The sequence below is a fragment of the Nanorana parkeri genome, unplaced genomic scaffold (genome assembly GCF_000935625.1).
Source record: "Nanorana parkeri isolate BGI_ZX_2015 unplaced genomic scaffold, ASM93562v1 scaffold1687, whole genome shotgun sequence".
Lineage (NCBI taxonomy): Eukaryota > Metazoa > Chordata > Amphibia > Anura > Dicroglossidae > Nanorana > Nanorana parkeri.
The window spans coordinates 220,355-230,018 of record NW_017307955.1 but is presented as its reverse complement, the minus strand read 5'-3'; the positions used below and the strand labels follow the sequence as shown (position 1 = coordinate 230,018).

The 9,664-nt window shown below is 51.6% G+C and overlaps 1 protein-coding gene across 1 annotated transcript in view; it reads left to right on the top strand.

Moving 5' to 3' along the window:
• Positions 1-9,664, top strand: part of DENND5A (DENN domain containing 5A) — a 47,084-nt gene that overhangs the window by 6,297 nt on the left and 31,123 nt on the right. The window contains 1 exon segment of the mRNA XM_018571152.1: positions 2,886-2,980. Coding sequence (XP_018426654.1) covers positions 2,886-2,980 — 95 coding nt within the window.

The window sequence follows — 9,664 nt, the reverse complement described above, 5'->3', positions numbered from 1 at the left end:
AAAGTGTGGACCCCCCCCCCCCCCCCCCCCCCCGCCGTGTGCGAAAAGGCTCCGTCTTCCGATACCGGTACATGCGGCTTACCCTACAAATGTGAAGGTCGGGGGTCACTGCCATGGTGAACCTCCATGTAAAGTATTGGATCTACAGTGTTGAGGCCGGTGACGGGACGCCCGCTCTCTCCTCTCCCGTGTTTGTCGCACATTTTGTTTGGGACTAAAATATCAATAATTATAATAATGTTTATGGAGGTTTTGTCTGTATATTTAATTTGTAGAACTTTTAATTAAAATGATCAAAGTGGCTTCCGGTTTTTATTGATTTAGGAGTTTGGGAGGGGAGGGGGGAAAGGCTGACGTGATTTATGACAGATCTGTGTATAAGAAATCGGAGGGAACAATCTGATACATTGTAGCTGCGTGTACTCCCAACATTGATGTGTACACATGGCGGTGATGTATACTGATTAGCGATGCACCGATACTAGTATCGGTAACGGTGCAGATACCGAGTATTTGGGTGAGTACTCGCACTCGCCCCAAATGATCCGATACCTAGCACGAGTACTTCCTGCATCAGGAAGCCGAGCAGCGAATCATTACACGCTGCCCGGTTTCCTGATTGGCTAGGAAACGGCTCCATGCTCTGTCGTCACTTGTGACAAGAGAGCATGGAGCCGACTTCCCGGCCAATCAGGAAGCCGGGTAGCGTGCAGTGGCGCGCTGCCCGGCTTCCCGATTGGTCAGGAAGCTAGCAAATCCGGAAGCCGGGCGCCGTGTAATGACGCAGCGCCCGGCATTCTGATTGGCCGGGAAGCCGGCGTCATGCTCCCTCGTCATCTCATGAATCATAATATTAAGAAAGTGACCTAAAATCATTAGTTTGTATTGCTTTAGAAAAAAATGTGACCTGTCCCTTTAAGAAAAGGTATCGGTAATTGGTATCTGCGAATACTTGATCAAAAGTATCGGTACTCGGTCTTAAAAAAGTGGTATCGGTGCATCCCTAATACTGATATCGTCTCATTTAAAGTGAACGCGTACTGTGCGCCATTTTAACCTGATTCAGTTTCATTCATGAAGCCAGGTTCCAGGCCAATCAGAAAGCCGGCGCGCCGCGTCATTACACCGCACCTGGCTTCTGGAATGGCCAGTTTCCTGACCAATCAGGAAGCCGGGCAGAGTTCATGTCCTATACACTTTGTACAGAACGTGATGACTCGGGGACCTTAGATTGCTGCAGTAAAAGGGGAAAGAGGCTCCAGGGACCGGTCTAAGAGCAAGCTGTCTATGAGGATCGGGTGAGTATAACTTTCTTATCCTCAATAGACCAAAATGAGCAGTTAACCCTTATTGTGCAAAAGTAGCCGCACTGCCAAGGGTTAAAGGAGAACTATGAGGTCAGGGCTTTTCCCCATAGTGGAGTAGAAGGAAACCCACCAATTTAATGTCTCCCAAACCGTTACTTTCAAGGCGTGCCAACAGTCAAGGTTGTCAGTGCTCTTATGTCAGCTCTCAACCGAACTTTCAAGCCCTCCAATGGCTGATGCCATAGCCGATCACATGTCCAGCACCATGGCAACTGCAATGCAAATACAGGCTAAGATGGCGTCTTCCTTGGCTGTATAGAATAGATGGAGGTAGTTCTGCTTTCTGGTAACGATTTTGGGGTTTTACAAAGTATCATTTATTATCTATGGAGCCTTCAAGAAATACATAAACAAAACCTTTTATTTGTACCAGTTTTTATAATAATAAATACATTTTATTCAATAATTTGTCCCATTTCAAAAGACACTAAAATGATGTTTGTGGTACAAAGGACGGAAAAGGCCATTGCAGGTTTGAAAAAGGCGTTTAGTTGGAGTTTAGCCCATTTGTTTGTCACGCGTGAGAAAGAAAAACATAAATAAGGGTAAAAAAAATCTGCAGAGAATAGCGGAGGGGAGGAAAGAGTTAATTAGGGCTGATTGGGGTTTGCGAAGGTCCAATAAGGGGATAAATATGATTTGTTTTTCTTAATTTAACGTGTAAGGTCTCTTTAAATGTTGTCATATGCAGATCAAAGGTCACGCCTCATGAAACGATCAATACAATGTAACTACATCGTAACATTGTATTTACTCCACAACAACTTTGGCAGCCGGTAATAGTAGGAGGAGCAGGGGGATGGGAGCTGGATGCATGTTTATTGGGTGGTTGGAAGTCTCCAGTGATGATAATGGTGGGGGTCTCTAGTGTTGGGGTGATGATGGTGGGGGTCTCTAGTGATGATGATTATGACGGTGGCAGTCTCCAGTGATAATTATGGTGTTGGGTCTCCAGTGATGAGGATGATGGGGGTCTCTAGTGATGGGGTGATGATGGTGGGGGTCTCTAGTGATGGGGTGATGATGGTGGGGGTCTTCAGTGATAATGATGATGGTGGGGGTCTCTAGTGATGGGGTGATGATGGTGGGGGTCTCTAGTGATGGGGTGATGATGGTGGGGGTCTTCAGTGATAATGATGATGGTGGGGGTCTCTAGTGATGGGGTGATGATGGTGGTTGTCTCTAGTGATGGGGTGATGATGGTGGTTGTCTCTAGTGATGGGGTGATGATGGTGGTTGTCTCTAGTGATGGGGTGATGATGGTGGTTGTCTCTAGTGATGGGGTGATGATGGAGGGGGGTCTTCAGCGATGATGATTATTATGGATATTAGGTAATTATTTGGTTTGGGGGGTAATCTCGGTCAGGCACTCTAGGAAAAGAATTACGTCACCCCCTTTGTACCCCTCCTAGGCGCATGCTCAGACCGGGCCCCGCCCCTTGTCCCTGAAGGCCCCGCCCCAGCCCCGGACTTCCCAGCATGCAGTGCGGGGAGACCCGCTAAGCGGACAGAGATGAGCGGGGGTAACAGTGCGCCGCCCGGCCGGTTCGCCGATTATTTTGTAATCTGTGGACTGGACACCCGAACCGGCCTGGAGCCCGACCATCTCTCCGGTAAGTACCGGGGGAGGGGAGATAACGGTTCCGGAGAGCCGCCTGTGTGTCAGTGACCCCGGGATCCTCCCAGTGCGATGTGTATACAATGTATCTCCTCCCCGGACACAGCCCGATCCGCTACATCCACATCCTATGTATACATAGAGCCAACCTATACCGTGCGATGTACAGACCAGGGGGGTCTCATGTACTATGCATAGGGGCTGATGTGTGCGATGTATAATGTACAGACTGTCTATATACACAGCTATATATATAGTGTGATGTGTATACAGTGTGTATATGGGCTGATCTGTGTCATATATACTATATAGAGCCCATTGTATAAACTGTCCATATACTGTATACTCTCTCATATATCTACACACACACACTGCGTACATTCAGTATATATTGCTGTATACTCTGGTGACATGTATATACTGTGTAGAGCCAATACTGTATCATGTCTATATACTCTCTCATATATACAGTGCGTACATTCATTATATATTGCTGTATACCTGTGTACTATGTATGGACCCTCCGTGTCATTATACATGGTATACAGTGTGCGCTCTGTGCTGTATACAGGGTATATACTCACACTGTGTGCTGTATACCGTCTATTTTCTCATGATATGTAATCTGTACACTATTTTATTCTGTGTTCTTTGTTTCTTTTAATATTGTGTACTGTGCGCTCTGCTCTGTGTGTGCGCTGTGTACTGTGCGCTGTGTACTGTGCGCTGTGTACTGTGCGCTCTGCTCTGTGTGTGCGATGTGTACTGTGCGCTCTGCTCTGTGTGTGCGCTGTGTACTGTGCGCTCTGCTCTGTGTGTGCGCTGTGTACTGTGCGCTCTGCTCTGTGTGTGCGCTGTGTACTGTGCGCTCTGCTCTGTGTGTGCGCTGTGTACTGTGCGCTCTGCTCTGTGTGTGCGCTGTGTACTGTGCGCTCTGCTCTGTGTGTGGGATGTGTACTGTGCGCTCTGCTCTGTGTGTGGGATGTGTACTGTGCGCTCTGCTCTGTGTGTGCGCTGTGTACTGTGCGCTCTGCTCTGTGTGTGCGCTGTGTACTGTGCTCTCTGTGTGTGCGCGCTCTGTGTGTGCGCTCTGCTCTGTGTGTGCGCTGTGTACTGTGCGCTCTGCTCTGTGTGCGCTGTGTACTGTGCTCTGTGTGCGTGCGCGCTGTGTGTGTGCGCTCTGCGTGTGCGCTGTGTACTGTGCGCTCTGCGTGTGCGCTCTGCTCTGTGTGTGCGCTGTGTACTGTGCGCTCTGCTCTGTGTGTGCGATGTGTGTGTGCGATGTGTGTGTGCGATGTGTGTGTGCGATGTGTGTGTGCGCTCTGCTCTGTGTGTGCGATGTGTACTGTGCGCTCTGCTCTGTGTGTGCGCGCTGTGTACTGTGCGCCCTGTGTGTGTGCGCTCTGCTCTGTGTGTGCGATGTGTACTGTGCGCTCTCCTCACTGGGATTTCCTATCTGTATACAGAGCACGTGTAAAGTGTCCGGCCAAAACGCTTCTCATGGTGCTGGATGGAGCGGGGGAGGATTAGAACCCGTGTCAGGCTTTTACTCCCTCACTTCCTGTCTTGCTGAGAACATTTCACAAGACAGGAAGTGAGGGGAAATCTCCAACACGGACAGAAATAAACCCAATTGTTATTAGCAGAGTCGGGGGCGGCTGAAAACCTTTTCAGATTTGTATTGTCAGTCTCCGTCCTTGTTAGAGATTTTACTTCACTTCCTGTCTGGTGAAACCATTGTCAGCGAAACAGGAAGTGAGGGCAATGGAGCCCCAGATAGCAGTAAAAAGCTGACACCCTCCTGTAATAAAGTCCGGTCACTGCTGCTCTCTCTCCTTGTGCAGGGTGACTGGTCTCGTCTCCGCCCCCCTCCTGTAATACAGACCGCTCACTGCTGCTCTCTCTCCCTGTGCAGGGGGACTGGTCTCGTCTCCGCCCCCCTCCTGTAATACAGACCGCTCACTGCTGCTCTCTCTCCCTGTGCAGGGGGACTGGTCTCGTCTCCGCCCCCCTCCTGTAATACAGACCGCTCACTGCTGCTCTCTCTCCCTGTGCAGGGGGACTGGTCTCGTCTCCGCCCCCCTCCTGTAATACAGACCGCTCACTGCTGCTCTCTCTCCCTGTGCAGGGGGACTGGTCTCGTCTCCGCCCCCCTCCTGTAATACAGACCGCTCACTGCTGCTCTCTCTCCCTGTGCAGGGGGACTGGTCTCGTCTCCGCCCCCCTCCTGTAATACAGACCGCTCACTGCTGCTCTCTCTCCTTGTGCAGGGTCACTGTCTCTGGCTCCACCCCTTTCACCCATTGGATTTCAGTTTTCAATCTTCCTCTTTATTGATTCATTGGCCATGTTTCAGGTACTGGGGGAAGGATTTCTGCATTGCACACACAGTACTCTCCATCTCCTGCAATGATTAATAATAATGATCGGGAATATTTCGCGGCGCAGAGGGTGGCCGTACCCCTCCATTCTCGGCGGTGACACCATCTCTTTCCCCGTAGAGGAACAAGACGGAACAATGATGGATGACGGTTGCTACGGGTGACGGCGCTGTGCTACTACGTTTTACAAGCTGGGATCAGAACGTCATTAGATCAGTGCGCAGGCTCTTGCAGTGCCCCAACTCTGTACGGATCTTCTCTTATGCGGCCCTGCGAGCCGCCATTCCTCATTCATTGTCCCCGTACAGCCGGTGTGCAGGAAGGGACGTGATGTTCCCATAGCAGCCGGCGCTTGGTCTGTCTGCAGTCCGGTGTCCTCGGCTCACTGGCCGTGTCCCCGCTCCAGCTAATGGAGCAGCCGCTCTCCTCCGGGGGTCACACGCCGCATCATTCACTGACGACCGGAGCGCCCCTCAAAGAGGACCTTTTCACGGGGGGTATTGGTCATTGTTCATTTGCCCTGAGGCCCGTTTTAAAGAGAACCTGTCACCAAACCCATCATTCCATCAGCCATCTTCCCATAAGATTCATATCTGCAGTTACCATATTTTCTTCATGTTATTTCCCTTTTGAAAAGACATTTGAAAGCCCCCGAGACTGCGGCTGGGTGCCGCCATCTTGGATGTGGTGTCAGCAGCCCCAACAGGCAGACCTGTCAATCAAGTGACTTTGTAGTGTTTGGTAGCAAGCTCTGCCCTCCAATCGCAGCCATGTGATGAGTAGATTTTATCCCCGTCATAAGTGTCCACCAATGTAAGAGGGGATGTTACTGGGGCTCCCCACTGACCACCAGTGTAAGAGGGGATGTTACTGGGGCTCCCCACTGACCACCAGTGTAAGAGGAGATGTTACTGGGATTCTCCCCTGACCCCCGTGATGTTTGGTCTCTTCCATGTTTCCCCTCTCTGTGATTGATTGCCTTCCCCTGCTCTGCCCCGGAAGTATTCCCCTTTGCTTCTCCCACGGAAGCTGCATAAAAGGTCCTGTAGGGGGAAAGGGGAGGGATGGAGGAGCTGGGCCAGCACAGACCGTAATTGGACACTCCCAAAGGCGGAGAGCGCGGTTTGGGTCGGCTGTAGGCACCTGCCGAAACTTTACAAAGTGCAACAGAGTTGAAGTCTTCAACACGGTCCTCTTCCTTCTCTTCCCTTCCCCCGTACCCGGCCGACCAATCCCATCACTGCAAATGTGTGCGCAAAGCGTCCTGCTTCAACTCTCTGTGACTACAGACCGTTCTTCTTCTGAGACGCCGTCTGCTTCCTCCTCCGATGTGCGGGACCCCTCCAAATCCATCCACCCCGCCTGTTACATGGGATAATACCCCCCGATGGGAGGTAAGATGCAGCCTGTTCTTAGTGGGCCCCGGTGACACGTTGCTCCTCGGTGCCGGTGCTGTCTGGGGACGATGGCGGTGATGATGGCGGTGATGTCAGGGGACGATGGCGGTGATAATGACAGTGATGGCGGTGATGATGACAGTGATGGCGGTGCTGTCTGGGGACGATGGCGGTGATGATGATGGCGGTGATGATGACAGTGATGGCGGTGATAATGACAGTGATGACGGTGATAATGACAGTGATGGCGGTGATAATGACAGTGATGGCGGTGATAATGACAGTGATGGCGGTGATGATGGCGGTGATGATGACAGTGATGGCGGTGATGATGACAGTGATGTCGGGGGACGATGGCGGTGATGATGGCAGTGATGATGACAGTGATGGCGGTGATGATGTCGGGGGACGATGGCGGTGATGGTGACAGCGATGGTGGGGACGATGGCGGTGATGATGGCGGTGACAGTCGGCTCGGCGGATTGTCTCATTTCTATATTTAGAATTCTCGATGGGAACACCGGAGAGACGAATTGACAGCGACAAACATTCTCCATAAATTATGCACGGCGAGTACTCGGCTGAGGAACAGCGACACAGGGTCACCTCGCCGCCTGACCGCCACATCTCACCACTCAGGGCAACGCCGGTCACAGCAGATTCACACAACGTTCACCCAGAATGCGTAATGTTTTCCCAGCTGAATCTAGTTTGAGAACTGTGTGAATCTTGGGTGAAAGTTGTGTGAACACATTTATAAATAGAGTCATTGTCTTTGTGACAATGCGTATGGCTGCGTATGATGGAATGATGATTGCCGGCACCGGCTGTGTATGATGGAATGATGATTGCCGGCCCCGGCTGTGTATGATGGAATGATGATTGCCGGCCCCGGCATTGTATGATGGAATGATGATTGCCGGCCCCGGCTGTGTATGGTGGAATGATGATTGCCGGCCCCGGCTGTGTATGATGGAATGATGATTGCCGGCCCGGCATTGTATGGTGGAATGATGATTGCCGGCCCCGGCTGTGTATGATGGAATGATGATTGCCGGCCCCGGCTGTGTATGATGGAATGATGATTGCCGGCCCCGGCTGTGTATGACGGAATGATGATTGCCGGCCCCGGCATTGTATGATGGAATGATGATTGCCGGCCCGGCATTGTATGATGGAATGATGATTGCCGGCCCCGGCTGTGTAGATAGATCCTCTTCTGCATAGTCGGGGTGATACCGTTTTTTGACAATTGCAGTGCTGGCCCTTTAAGCACGGTGTGACGGAAGAGGCCGCAGATGAGCGGCGGTGATTTGGCGCTCGGGTTCGTCGCCGTCTTACACACACATACTGCTGAGCGGAGACCTTTCACTTCCTCATTGTGGCAGCCAGCGGAGCGCCCGGTGAGCAGACGTCGCAGAGGACTGCCGGGGCGGCCGCAGAGAACCATTTCCACGTTTGGCCCAAATTCTCTCTCTAAATTTCCAGAACTCCGACATGGAGGATTCCGTCTGCTGGACTTGGGAGAGATTTACCTTCACTTCCTGTCCCCAACACACAACAGGAAGTTGCTGTTACTCTTATAAAAATTTTAAAATTTGAGATTTCTGTCCCGGAAATGAAGGTGAAATAGAGACCAATAAATACCGGACGTTCCGAACCCTCCGCTCCCCATCCAAAACATGATGCCGGATGAGGATGCCGGCTCGTTGTGTAGTCCGCTGATCCTGGGGAGATTTCTCTGTTGCTAGGAATGGAGAACACGGCCGAGCTATATTTGGAGAGATGGTTGTCACCGGAGTCTTGCTCTTTAGCCATCTGGGGCCAAGAGGGGCCCCCGGGGAGCTGACGGCTGTGAGATGAAGAGTATTGCGTTACTTTCTTCTATATTTTACTTCGAAATGGGTGGCGAGAGGAGAACTCAGGGGCCACCTGCAGACCCAGGGGCCACTGACACAGCAAGAGCACCTGTCACCATACACAACACGGCTATCACAGGGGCCACTGACACAGCAAGAGCACCAGTCACCATACACAACACAGCTATCACAGGGGCCACCTGCAGAGCAAGTGGCCACTGACAGAGCAAGAGTACCTATCCACCATACACAACACGGCTATCACAGGGGCCACTGACACAGCAAGAGCACCTGTCACCATACACAACATGGCTATCACAGGGGCCACTGACAGAGCAAGAGTACCCATCCACCATACACAACTCGGCTATCACAGGGGCCACCTGCAGAGCAAGTGGCCACTGACACAGCAAGAGTACCTGTCACCATATGCAACACAGCTATCACAGGGGCCACCTGCAGACCCAGGGGCCACTGACACAGCAAGAGTACCTGTCATCATACATAAATGTTCATAGATCGTATGATCAGGTTCTAACCTGTGTGGCCGGCTTTTGGCTCCGGCACCCCCCTTCCCCCATTGGTCAGACATACACCTTCACCGACATGCATGTTTATACAATGTTGTTCTACATCTTAAAGTTGCATGCGTGGCCGTCCATCGCCTAGTGTCTATAGGCGGCACTCGGTCATGTGATCTGGAGTTGTAACATTGTTGCGTGCTGCCGATCCGTCACATTGTATCTCTGTCATTCATTGGAGGACACGGCTCTGCTTTGGGTCATCACCTACTGGTTATATCGTCACCCGCAGGAGTAGGACACAGGATACAACTAAGACATCCCAGGGGGGCGGCCCCTGCAGGTGACCCCGCCCCCTATGGTTATTGGCCCAGTGTCTAGGAGTTAGGACATAGAACTTCCCCCCCGGATATATCGGTTCCTTTGTTTTACTTCCAGCGAGTCGTAGCCGGGTGACTGGACGGACAACGCAGATCCCGGTAGTTTCCTCCATCGCGTGTACGCATTTCCTTGACGCGCGC